We start from the raw sequence: 13236 nt of genomic DNA on the forward strand, positions 1-13236 counted from the left end.
AGATTCCAATTGCACCTTTTCTGCATGACGAACATAGTCTGTATGTATGATGTCTATTCTTCGTGAACGTGCCATCATCTATTGAACCATGTTATCAGTCCACTCGAGTCCACCTATCTACCTGTCTTTCGGAAGTGCACACATCCTATCAGTGCTACTCAAACCCAGTGCTCTTCTCTTCCTTGCATTGTGAGTCGACCACGTGGCAGACGAGGAGACCGTTACGCCGCTTCTTTGGCCCCGTGGTGCGGCACTGCGGCTTCAAGGAGGCCTGCACATGCATGCTGGCCATCTGCCGGTCATTGGGACGCAGTCGATACGTGGCATCACGCGGCATTGAGTTGGAGCAATACTAGCATCCTGTGCTAGGCATAAATGATTTCGATGGTTGTAGAAGTGGTAGTGATCGTAGTTGCTGGGTAGTAGTAGTTTTTTTTTATTTTTTTTAACCCATACTGTACGAGGATTATACAGAGATGGAACAGCTTGTTGAATAAAATTGAGCGGAGGACTTTTGAGCTTGGCAGGGTGAACTTGGCATACAGGTACAAACTGGAACGAATGTTAGTCAACTATTCTCGATACTTCGGGATCAAAGTGTCATGCTGGTGGCTTTATTGTCTATCCAACTAGCTATCTTTCTATTAAGTGATTTCTGCAGTTCACTATGCTGAAAGCTAGTCACATGCCAAACCAACACCCTAGAAATACACGGAGCGGCTGCACTCCTCCTTCCCTGATCATCACGTCGTGATATCGTCAATCATAAATCGCCCAAGTCTTGGTCTATCGCTCAATCTAATCATCTCAACGCTGACGAGTAGTAGTCATCGACCATACAAAAAGCCAAAGCTATTGCTCTGCAAGACTCTCTTTTAGACCTGTAATGTCCACAGTGGAGGGATTGACCACAGTGGGTACTTTTCTCGTAGCTATAACTGCTGCGAAGCCTGGTATTGGACCCGACTGGTTGATGCCAGGAGCTCGTCCAAAGAAACCAGAACTTGTGATCGAACCTGGGAAAGGAATGTCGGCGCTTTTGACTGCTGCAGAGACAGACAAGGCAGTGGCACTAACACTGCGCTTGCCCGTAGATGCAGACGACCCTGCATTGGACTGTATCACGTCTGCGCTGTTTGATGCCATGACTGGCGACGTGGTCGAGTGCACTGTAGGAGGTCTGGAAGCTGTAGCCACGGATTTAGAAGCGACAGATCTGAGATCAGCCACCGATTTCGTGGCCGTCGGCGTCTTGCCCCATTTACTTGATACCCATCCACCAACAGAACCGATCAGACCTTTCCCTTGGGTTTGCACAGCATTACTGCGGTTGGCGTGAGAATGGATTCCACTCAATGCTTGCATGCTAGGGCTAGCTGTAGCCTCGAGCCCTGGCCTTGAGGTAGCTGTGTATTCTGTAACAGTAGCAAGAGGTTGTGTTGCTGCTGATGCTGCTGCCTGCCTGATTGGTGCTGGAGTTGGAGCAAAGTGATGCTTGTTCGCACCGTGGCCACGCAGAAGAGCTAACGTGGTCCGAGAGGACTGTTGAGCGAGATGAATGTCCATACCTGAGATCGAATACAGGGAATCATGCGAATTTGATCGACGGATAGATGGCCTGATCTCGATGTTGGTAGGGTTGGTTGCTGTTGATGACATCAACTTCTCACGAACACAATTGGAGTTGACAAGTTGTTCTGATTTGACTGGTTCGTTGACAGAATTTGACGTATGGATGTCAAGGTCTTCTTCAACTGATTCGAGGCCATTATCAGGAGGCGGCGGTGGCTCTGGGATCTGTGAATCAGAGACATCTGTTTCTGAGTGACTCTGCCGCCTCAGCGCCATACTAGGTTTGGGTGTCAGTTCTGTATTGAGCATCATCACTTCCTCGTGCTCATCACACCATTCATCTGCCTCCATATATCCCTCAGGATTCAGCGGAGGGAACTGGTCATCAGAGATAAAGTTTTCGTCTCCTTCTGAAACACTAGGAACCCCATCTATTCGCCTGTCTTGTCGCTTGAAGGGTTGTGGTGAAGCTATACTAAAAGATTCAGGACTTGTCGGTCTCGAGCTCTCTTCGCCACGCTCAAGTCGGTCAAAAATAAAACCGTTTCTTTCATGATAGGATGTTGGAGAACTCGCGATACTAGACAGATACGTTGATGTTGTCGCCGTTGACTGTGTAGACCATCGATCGACTCTGGATCGTGTCGGTCGAACGCTTAGTGATGCAGCGGGGCTGGAACTGTACCGGTGCGACCCGCGCACTGGAGTGGATCGCCCCGACATCAAAGGACTTGACAGCAGACTTGTTGCAGGCGTTCCTGCCCGCCTGTATGGTTTCCTAGGAGTCCTCTCTTTCTTAGCCCCCGTCTTGGTGTGGTAGTGATGGTGAACGTGAACCTCTTGCTGAACCTGTTTCTGCGGCAATGGTTGACTAAGTCCTATTTCATCACTAAGAGAGATTGCACGTTGAGGCACTGCTAGTTCGTCCTCGTGGACGGGTTGATGCAGCATAATCTGATCGCGGAGGGCTTGGACTTCGTCGTTGCTTGTCTGGAGCAGCTCTCTCAACTCGGCGACGCTGGTCTGCAGGTTTGCGTTGTCATGCAAGATGTCCCTCACAAAATTGCTGACGACTTGCTTCTGAACGCCACCTTTCTGCATAGTTTGAACAGCTGCTGAAGCTTTCAGGCGGCCCTCTGAAAGGCCAAGTTCTCGATCAAGAGCACGATCTCGTTCCATACGCGCGACCAGCTCTTCATGTCTTTCACGGTCAAGTCTTGCAGCCCATTCAATCTTTTGTACCTCTTGCTCGAGCTGACGTATTCTAAGTTCGCTCTCCTTCCATCGAACGATTGTACTGCGCGTCTGTTGCTGTTTCTCTTCGACCTCTTTGGTCAGTTCAGCACGTTCTTTCTCCATGTCCAAAACTTTAACCTCAAGGTCTTGTGCTTTATGTGTCAACCCATTAAGTCGCCTCACCTCTTGCTCACGGTCTTGCAGAAGATGTTCCAAGTCATGCACCCGTTGTCCACTCTCTCCAAAGTCGGTATTTAGGTCCTCAAGTCTCTGCAGCAACTCTCTGTTCTCGTTGAGCACTCTATAGTTCTCATTCTGCAGACTCGCCTTTTCGTTCTCGAGGTCGTGGACATAGTTAGCAAGTCGAGCCTGTTCAGCCTGCGACTCTTTGACATAGGCTTCGTGGCGATCGAGCAGTGCCTGTAATGCGAATGTCAGTCCGCTATCCGATTGTTTGTGCTTGTGTAAAGGCTGTTGGACACGGTCTTCCATAAGTAAAGGCAGGCACGAGGTGCCGTAGAGACTTCGGCGATACTGGCTCCTTCTCTGTGTGCTTTTGCACGAGCAATGGGCGCAGTCATCGTCCATATCTGACGTGATCCTGCTTTGCTCGTGCAACGTTTTGTGTGTCACTTGGAGCCACACAACAAATATCAACCCTGGTGGAGAACGAAAAGAGAATCAAACATTATACAAACATGGCCACACGTACCTGGCCAAGTCTCGCAGCAGTCTCGAGATCCTTTTCGAGGTCGCCCAGAGCAGCGGTATTGTGTTCAAGGTAGGCGCAACCTGCTCTACCGCAGCAGCATTTCATGTTGTTGTTGTGGTCACGGCGCGCTAGGTCCAGCTGGGAAATTGAATGCTGGGCCGGGTTTCTACCAACAAAGTCCCGAAAGCGAAGCGTAGTGTGGTTAACCCTGTTGTCGTCGGCCTCGTCGACCATCATGGCCGATATAGATTCCTATTTCATCGGTCTTTGAGTTGCGAGGATATACATGAAGAGCAACCTCCTGCTTGTCGATAATGACGATGTCGATTAATGATCGCCGGCGTAGACTGGTCTGTTTGCGACGTGTTCCTTATTGGTTGTCCAGAGCCACCGAAGCTCTCATTGGCCCAACCTCGCCCTGGCTTGAACTGAGAACGGCCTGGCAGAAAACCACTGGACCCCACAACCTCAAACAACGACTCTGCTGATTCTCCGTTCTTCGGTTTCCGCAGGAAGTAGCCCTTCACAGGCAGGACCAGTTCTGTCTTCGGTATCTTTTTTCCTTCGATAAGGGCCCTGGAACCATTGACTGAAGCCTGGCGTGTAATGTGTCGCAATTGATTTCCTCCGAATACTCAACCCCCCTTAGATTATTGTTGAAACGATACCAGGATCTCAGAACTCATTACTGCCTGCGTTTTCCATGAAATGCCTGATGCTGCCGCTATCTGTGCTCTCATCAGACACACACCTGGCGATACGGGTCGTAGTTATCTCCGTCCCAACTAACCACAAATCAGCTATATGCCGCCAAGAAGAAGCCATAAGAAGTCAAGACGAGGCTGTCAGCAATGCAAGCGGAGGCACTTAAAGTGCGATGAGTCAAGACCTGCATGCATCAACTGCAAGACAGCTCAGCTCAGATGCCCTTACGAACGTGACGGGCTTCCTGTTGACACCTCACTCCCACAAACACCTGCCGAAACAACCCAGAACACCGTTGCTTCCTTAACCTCGACGCCGGCACGGAGTCCCGTAAGCACTTATACTTCCACATCAGAACACCGTGACGATGGCAATACTTCCCTGAATATGCTCCATCTCGAGCTGATGTACTGGTGGTCAACTACTCTATACAAAAGCTTCGTCGCTAACGCCAACGTCCCGCAGGCCTATACCGAAATCTGTATAAACCATGGTGTCCGTTTTCCTTTCCTTATGAAGCAAATCCTATCTACCTCAGCGCTACACCTCAGTATTACCCGCTCGGAACAGAGGAATTTCTACCATCAACATGCCACCCAACTACAATCCGAAGCTGCGGCAGGATACAACTCGATCCTGGAGAAGCTGGACGAATCAAATATAGTAGCAGCCTTTTTAATGTCGTCCCTCCTTGGCTTGCACGTCTTCTGTGACACTTTCCTCTTCCGCGATGCTGACTTCAGTCATACCTTAGATGCCTTGCTAGGATGCATGAGCCTTCTCCGAGGTGTACGTGTGGTCATTGGCAATTGGTGGACGTACTTGCTGTCTTCGGAACTGGACGTCATTCTCATGGATGCAACTTCGAAGCATCAGAGAGGCATTGACAACACTTTCCGAAATGAAGACCTTGAACGACTGGTCAGTGGTGCTGATATCAGCGACGCCTCCCGCAAAATCTATCGCGAAACCATCGACGAACTTGGCCATCTGTTCGCCATGGAAGCTGGGCTCCCGGAACCCGAAGTAGGCCAATCTGCAAATATGATATTTGCCTGGCTTGTGGTAGCGCCACAGGAATATGCGGAATTGCTTTCAGCTCGGCGACCAGAAGCCCTTATCATCTTGTCCTATTATGCTGTTGTCCTACATCACCGCAGATCATTTTGGGCTGTAGGAGATGCTGGCAAATATTTGATAGATGCTATCGGAACTCATCTCGGCAGACACTGGGATGCTTGGCTTGCGTGGCCTCGGTCGATGGCGGCCAGTTGAAGTCACACGCCTGCACCGACCAAGGCTGCAATCCGGAGAGCATGTGTCTGCCTGTGAGTTTTCAAATCGAAGCGATAGACATCCTTTTGCAGCAAAGCAGTACGTTTAGCACACTCCTCTCCACGACTTCACAACATCGGCTGCAACACGAGTTCTTACAACCTCTTCGAGCTTACAACTCATTTTATGAGGTTGTTCCAAGTTTCTTATCTTTCGACTGAAACGGTCTCGCAGTCGCTTTCCACGAATGGCGGCCCAGTCCAGCCGACCAACAGCAGTGTGCCAGCAGAAAAGGACAGCCTGGAGATTTCTAGGGACTACGCTTGCGATAACCATACGTCTCTACGCTGTGAACAATTGGACAACTGGACTCGCAGCAGATACGCAATATTCCTAGTGTTGAAGACCAGCCAAATTTTACTCATCCGAGGGAAAAGGTACCTGTGGTTCGTTGTATTGCATTGGTACGTGTGGCTAGCCAGGAGTTTTGAGTGACGCTGCGTAAGAGAGCGTGGAGTGGGCTCTAGAAAGTAGAAAGAATTGAGCTCCGCACTTTGTGATTTTTCTTTCATATTCATAATGGCTCGACGTCAAACTCTATGATATTTGGAGCATCGACCAAGTCGCAATCGAACCTTTATAGAAGCTCTATCAGCAGCAAGCGTCCTGGTGTTTGGTAAGCACTGTATGTAGTATAGTAATGCGACACGCTTGTTAGGCTACTTGCATTGTATCTGACGTCATAACCTAGATAGCGCGTTTTCTGCTTCGCGTCCACCAATTATATGATAAGCTGGCGCTCTTTTCGAACAAGTTTGTTTGCTTTTGTTCTGACCTGTCGCGCGCTATCAAAGGAAAAAACATATTCGATTATGCAGGCGCGACTCAAGGAGTCAAGTATGTCTGACCGGCCGTGCCTGCACGTCCGTCGAAATCCCGTATACTTTACTGCAGTCTACAGATTTCTAAGACAGAATGTAATTGCCTGTCTATTAGGACCACAACAGATAACGGCCAGTAGGAACGAGTCTTGAGTAATGTTACATGTCTGATCTATACGATTCAGTACTTGGAAGAATTCCAAGTACAGTAGCGTCGGCGGTACGCAGGTGATGTGCCTGCGCACCGCGCACTGGCTATCTATGGTACACCCTAGTAACACGTGGTCTGTTCCGACTAATGTGTGCATGGTCGTAACACTGTCGCGTCTATCCATCCTTGATTTATGTCGTCGGAAACTGAAATCGTCTTCTATAACAATGACTTGCGACTTTTGCTTCATCGGATCGTACTACGCTCCGCGCTTCAGCAGCCTCTACTTTATAGACGTAGATCTACATAAGAACAGGTCTATAACTATCGACCTAATTATCTGTTACTATCAGTAGGCGTCGTTCTGATGAAAATGATAGAATAATATTATATAATACTTCTTATTATAGGATTTCTAACCTATATAAGTTAGTAAGTTTCCTATCTTTAGCTTTTTCCCTCCTCAAAAGAAGATGACGTCATCGCGCTTGCTTGAGAAGGCGCTGATAAGGAAGTAAATAAATAGTAAATCAGGTTACGCTATCTTACCCTTTTACCTATAACACCACTCGTGCAATGACAACAACCATTCTATAATAAGTGAAACCTTAGAATAACAAAATTGCGAACATGTGCGTGTAGAGACATGCACAGAGGTATACATGGCGAAGGGTCTGTGACGGTCGAGAGAATTAAGAAGGATATGACTACTAGCATAGGAGCGAAAAGACCTCTAGGCTTTAGTCGACAGGTAAGCAAAGCGCGTTTTCCCTGACTTAGAACTCATCACCACCAATATATGAGTATAGCAGGATATTCGGCATACGGACTTTCCACAGGAACAATGCATTCTGAATGTTGTTAGGCCATTTACGTCGATGGAGATGTTCTTTGGTTTTGCTGTTCCTTCACGCGGCGAAGCTCGGCCATCAAGCCAGCTTATTGCGGTGATCTGGTTGCCCTATTCTCCGCCTCTGACTTTCTACTCAGCTCTCTATTGGCAGCCCATTTCGCTGCCATTATTGGCGGCACTTTATACTGACTCATTCAAATAGGTTGTCCATAATTTCGTGGACCTCACATCTGACAATGAAGAAGTAATAGTTTGGTCTTTCATTCGTCGGTCTGCACTCCTTCTAATATCGTGCTAGGAACACCCTGCGAAGCGACAGCGCTCCGGTACTATCAGTCCACCCATAGACAAACGTCCCAAGGAAGCACCGAATGTCCAGACCCTAAGCAAGCGTCTTCTGGAGAACAATATCGATTCAACCCACGTTACCAAAAGCGTCAAAGGCAGCCCTCGCAAATTCTCTGGGCAATTAAGTCCTCCACGTTACACTCCGTCAAACGCTCGTAGCTGGCTTCGATATCAGCATCCGTTCCTGGATACGAACCGCAGTTCAAGTAAGAGAGTAACAAACGGACATTCCACCACGTTAGCTCAACCACAAAGACCTCAGGCGCTTACCAGTGGAGTTGCGAACCTGTCGATCCGCCCTCCGTCGCCAGCTCAAAAGCCGAAGCTCTTAGAGGTCGACGTTGCTAAAGGGAAATCTCGGTCGCCAACCGTAATCGATCTAGGAAGCGATTCGGAGGATGTTGCAGTCACTACGGCCAGCAAAAGGGTATTACCGCCGACCAAAGCTGCACGATCTGAGAGTCCCATTTGGCAGGAAGAGCCGTCAGATCTGTCGAAGTGGACCGAGCCGCGACCCATTCGCTTCGATAGCCGCATAATCACCCAAACGCAATCAGGACCGGGAGGGACTTCGAATGACGTTCCAGTACTAAAACCCGCTATATCTATGTCCTCTGCGTTCAAAGCGACTCTCACAGCCACTACTCCACCAACAAGTCAGCAGAACACTCCTTTAATCCAGGTCAAGGTACCTCCTACCCCTGCTCAGGCTGTAGCTAAAGAGCGAGCAGTCTTGACTCGGCTCAAGCAGGATAAAAAATGTGAGTACGTCAAGAACAACCCACAAGAGGTGGGCGAGGTCATATATATCGCGCCTTTCGATGACTCCAGTCCTGAGGTAAATAGACGAGCTCGTCAGAAGAGACTCAAAGCTAAGATTGATCGTTCGGCTATACCACTCGACTTCGGCACCACGTCGTCGACAAATTCACAGGCCTTATCGTCGACTTCTTCGGGAATTGTCCACCCTCGCAAAGCAGCTCGCAGAATCCTAAACGAACGATTTAAGCTTTCGGTGTCACCAGCTTTAAGCCTGAAACACCAACATGGTACGCGTCAACTGAGTGGAAAATTTCAGTTTGTAAGTGATTATGTCTTGAGCAAAAAGGTACGATCGCGCAAACCAATGCTGCTTTCACCTAGACAATGCGGATGTCCCGATAGACGCTGTGAGAATGGTTGCAGGTGTGCCGTTGTTCAGGAGAAGCTCGGCTCGAAGTTCGTCGATATTGCTGGTCTACAACCTTACTCTCGTAGCCAAAATGGCCCTGTTGTGCTCAGCGACGCTTTTCTAGCTGCCGAGAAAGACGAGCATAAGGTCAGGATCATATATGAATGCAACGACTATTGCGGATGTGATCAGCGATGTACGAATCGTGTTGTACAAAATGGTCGTACCATTCTCTTGCAGATATTTGACACAGACAACCGCGGGTTTGGTGTCAAACCCATGAGGGACATTGCCCGAGGTCAATTTATTGACCTATACCTAGGCGAAGTACTCACTGTTGGCGAAGTCGAAAGAAGAGAGGACGCTGTTGAAGAGAATGCGATGTCTTACTTCATGTCGTTGGACGTATTCACGACGGATGAGAATTCCACACTTCTTGTTGACGGCGCAAACTTCGGCTCTGTCATGCGATTCGTCAACCATTCGTGCGAACCAAACGCGAAGACGGTGCCCGTCGTCTTGTCTAAGGATACAAAGCATCTTTACCACGTCGCTTTCTTCGCCATCAAGGACATTCCCAAAGGTATCGAGATAACTATTGATTATGATCCGGATTTGCAGAATCTTGAAGAGGAACCGCTAGACTCTTTGGTTGTACAATGTCGCTGCGGTAGCGTAAATTGTCGGAAACGACTATGGGCACCTGGAAAGGCGAAGCGGGCTAGGAAGCGATGAGGCTTGCTGGTCAAGGATGATGATTGACAAGACTTCAGACACAGAAGCCCATTGCTCAGTCGCTATATCGAGTCACTTTGACCAACCCGATTGGGAACCCTTTCGGGGTAGCTTACGACGTCGCAAAGAACCATCAGTCTCAAGCAACAGGATTTGTATCGTGGTTGCGGCGCTCTCGGGTCCTTATATCGCGCTCTGAGTCGACTCAACGAATATTCGAACTCACGCACATACAATATTGTCAGTCTCGCCTATTCGGAATGAGAGCATTGCATCCTTGAGTCAAGCGCATCAATCGCCGGATCTACCTTGTACGCAGACAACAACCAGGTCATTGTGAGCAGCTAGGCAACCTAGTATTTTCCAGGCACGGACTTGCTCCAACAAACCAGTTCAGAACGTTTCGATCGCTGTATTCTTCTACCACTTCGCCGAGAAAAGAATCGCTATAGCTTGGAGGAAACTATCCCCTGGTCACTATTTTGGACGCTGCATGTGCTGTCGAAGCGATTCTGTGCTGATTCCGTCCGAATTTAGCAAGCATGTTCAATGGTAGTGTTTTTATCTTGACTTTTTGTAAGATGATCTGGGCTCTACTTGCCCGAAGAATGGATTTTCTCTGCATTTCACAATATTCAATTCGTGCTTCGTCGTTGCTCTTTCGTCTATAACGAGTTGTGTGAAGCCTTTGTACAATGAGGTGAGCTCATAACTCGTGTTCGACGATTATAGCTTGAAAGTAAAATGGAGAAAGAGGTAACGGCATCTGTGAAGAGATTAGGATACCAACTGCAATGCCGATGAAAGCCTCAGCCAGCCGGTTTACTAGAGGCATTTAAATCATCCGTCACGTCCAAGTTCACATTCACCTTCACATTCACGCAGTTATCTTAGAGGTCCTGAGCACATTTTCGTTCCAGCAACACAATATGCATACTTATCAAGCAGCTATCATCCTTCAGGAATAAACGGAACCACAATTCCCGTACCAACCTCATCCTCCCCATCCTCATCCTCGTCCTCCGAACCTGCCATCTCCAGACCACGCTGATTCTTCAACTCTTCTGTGTCCTGAGTAATCTGACTGAACTTGCGCTTTGTAGCCGGACTCGGACTCAGAGGTGATGAGGTCAGAGGAAGTCTATTGAGTGCTGGTGTTATGACGTTAATTGGTGTACCCCATGGTTTTGATGACTTGTATGTGGGTTGTGAGGGAGGTGTACGCGGTGCGTCGAGGTTCGTGGCTGTATTGTTGGTGTGGAAAGACGGGAGACTGCTCGTGGTTTGTCGGCTGGTAGAGTCGGTGGTTTTTGAGGGGTACTTTGTGGGAAGTGTGATGGGGCTGTTGCTTGATTCGTCACCGTGAGAACTGTCTGCCTGTGCCTGTGCTGTGTCATGGGAGAGGATGGAATTGGTATGAGCTGGATTTGGTGTGTTTGGTCCGGAACTGTTGATAGCAGTCCACCTGGAGATCTTTTCCTGCAAACCTTCCTGCTTGGAATTGTCCCAAGCGTAAGCAGTGTTGACACCGTCCTCTTCGTGAGCTTCTTCATCTCTGTCAGTTGCATATTCAGCTTCATGTCCGTAGTCGTAATGCACGTTTTGTTGTTGTAAAGAAGGGCTCTGAAGTGGAGTCTCGAGGTCATCTTCATCAGAGCTTGCTTTGGTCACAAAGCCTTGAACGTTGTTGCTACAATAATAGCACAAGAATCGTTCACCAATTGTCGGAAGTCGATCAGGTCCTGTGCATCGGAAGTGGAACCAACCGATAGTGCACTGAGCAGCACTACACCGTAACACTTCGGTCTCATCATCGAAGTCGCGACAATAGCAGAATCTTTCCAATCCAGATATCTCTTGTGTTCGTGCGTTTACTGGTGATGACTTGGCTTTATCAGCCTCTTCTTCTTGTCTCTGTGTTCTCAGATATTTCTTGCGATCATACTCTCTCAGTCCTTGCTTCTTGTAGCGATCGGTCATAGTCTCCATGTAGACAGGGCGAGTGATGAGCACCGAAGCATCTGGTGACGAGCACCTCGACGGCAAATCGTCAGGGATTGTGCGGGACGTAACGGTCTTCTCGTATCTAGAGACCTCTGTGAGCAACTCGTGTATCTCGTGCTGCTTATGAGCTCGAAGTGCTTTAGCCGTTGAAGAGTTCGAGGGATAATCGTATGGCTGATGACCGGCACCTTCCGTATTGACTAGACGTTTGTGGTTTATCTTCCGTGGAGTAATACGTGGGTAGAGTCTCTCGGCAGTATTGAGGACGGTTTGCTGATCAATACCATCGAGCAGCAATTGGTCTTGTGTTTCCGCGGCTCTATCGTAAAAGTGATCGCCAGATCTATACAGACGACGATCATCGAATATGTCATCGAAGCACTTCGCGCAGTAATACTTGTAAATCTCCGAGCGAGTAGTGCAATCGTTGTTGATGTCGGTCACATCGCACTCCAGCGAGTAGTAAACCTGTGTTGCCTCGGATCTTACAGTCTGCTCGCGGCAGAACAAGTAGCTGCAAGGGGGATGATCAACGTATGGAGGTAAATCGTGCTCGCGGAGATGGTGACCTTCTGGTTATTGTTAGTGGGTAATCTCAACATTTTTGAATAACACTTACTGTACACCCGTTCCTCGATCTCCTCGCGCGTTTCCTGCCTGAAGCCTTCGGCTTCAAGATCTGGGACCTTGACCACCTCTCGATGTGAGTGGCCTGTGGTGGGGACTGAAGGTGCCTTTGCATTGGTAGCGCCACGAGCTGTAAGTCGTGAAAGACGTTGAAGTGTACGTTGACCATGAAAGCCCAAGGGAATGTCGAAACTCCTCAGAGGCAAGTTGTGTAGCTTTTTGAACAAGTCAGGTTTGTTATCTTTGATGTAGTCCACGACCTCTGCCTCGGACATGCCCTCATCATCGTCGGTGAGAGATGCCGCCCAGCTGCTGGGGTGTGCATCGAGAGACAGATAGAAAACATCGTCGAGTCTCGTAGCGTTCGAAGCATAATCGTCCATTGTGGAAGTAGACAAAGCTTGACTTCAAGCACCGATAGACGAAGGTATGTAAAAAGGTTAAGAAACGCTGACACAACAGTCGCACGACTTTGCGAATGTTCCATGGGTTTATTGGTTTCATTAGTGTATATCAGTAAAAGCAGTGATAGGAAAGAGGAGTGAAGGTTTTCGGCACAAATAAAGAGTTGGTGCCTGTTGCAACAGTGTCACCTACCTTGTATGCCAGTATTTGTGTTGAGCGACAACGCTCCTAGCCAAACAAGACATGTTGCAAGCAGATATTGCGGTCGCAAAATAAGCAGAGACGAGAGGACAACAACATTGTGGTTCTGTTTGGCTCTAATGCTGAATAAGTGCAACGTATCGGATTGTGAAAACATGCAATAATGTGATTAAGGCACATAGTTTCAAAATGTGGTAGAGATACTTGTCCATACCTCAACCACTCTCAACACCTTCCGAATGATATGAAAGATTACCACAGTGAGTAGTACAAAAATATTAGACGCATATTCAGGTTGGTTCCCTATCAAGTGTTCGATAAGGTATGACTCTGCGAAGTTGCTTCAAGGTCCTAGCCTGA

The 13236-nt window shown here is 48.4% G+C and overlaps 4 protein-coding genes across 4 annotated transcripts; 2 read left to right on the forward strand and 2 right to left on the reverse strand.

Moving 5' to 3' along the window:
- Positions 1–852: 852 nt before the first annotated feature.
- On the reverse strand, positions 853–3754 carry LTR64_006767 (uncharacterized protein; the record flags this gene model as incomplete). The annotated part of the gene is made up of 2 exons (XM_064901095.1): positions 853–3228; positions 3521–3754. The coding sequence occupies 2 exons, from the start codon at positions 3752–3754 to the stop codon at positions 853–855; spliced, it is 2610 nt and encodes an 869-aa protein (XP_064752171.1).
- A 984-nt stretch (positions 3755–4738) lies between these two features.
- LTR64_006768 (uncharacterized protein) lies at positions 4739–5500 on the forward strand (the record flags this gene model as incomplete). The annotated part of the gene is made up of 1 exon (XM_064901096.1): positions 4739–5500. One exon carries the CDS (start codon positions 4739–4741, stop codon positions 5498–5500), a length of 762 nt encoding a protein of 253 aa, XP_064752172.1.
- Positions 5501–8340: 2840 nt separating this feature from the next.
- On the forward strand, positions 8341–9639 carry LTR64_006769 (uncharacterized protein; the record flags this gene model as incomplete). Its single annotated transcript, XM_064901097.1, has 2 exons — positions 8341–8814; positions 8935–9639. The coding sequence occupies 2 exons, from the start codon at positions 8341–8343 to the stop codon at positions 9637–9639; spliced, it is 1179 nt and encodes a 392-aa protein (XP_064752173.1).
- A 951-nt stretch (positions 9640–10590) lies between these two features.
- On the reverse strand, positions 10591–12653 carry LTR64_006770 (uncharacterized protein; the record flags this gene model as incomplete). Its single annotated transcript, XM_064901098.1, has 2 exons — positions 10591–12215; positions 12263–12653. The coding sequence occupies 2 exons, from the start codon at positions 12651–12653 to the stop codon at positions 10591–10593; spliced, it is 2016 nt and encodes a 671-aa protein (XP_064752174.1).
- Positions 12654–13236: the final 583 nt, after the last annotated feature.

The sequence above is a fragment of the Lithohypha guttulata genome, assembly GCF_036872675.1.
Source record: "Lithohypha guttulata strain CCFEE 5908 chromosome Unknown scaffold_5, whole genome shotgun sequence".
NCBI lineage: Eukaryota > Fungi > Ascomycota > Eurotiomycetes > Chaetothyriales > Trichomeriaceae > Lithohypha > Lithohypha guttulata.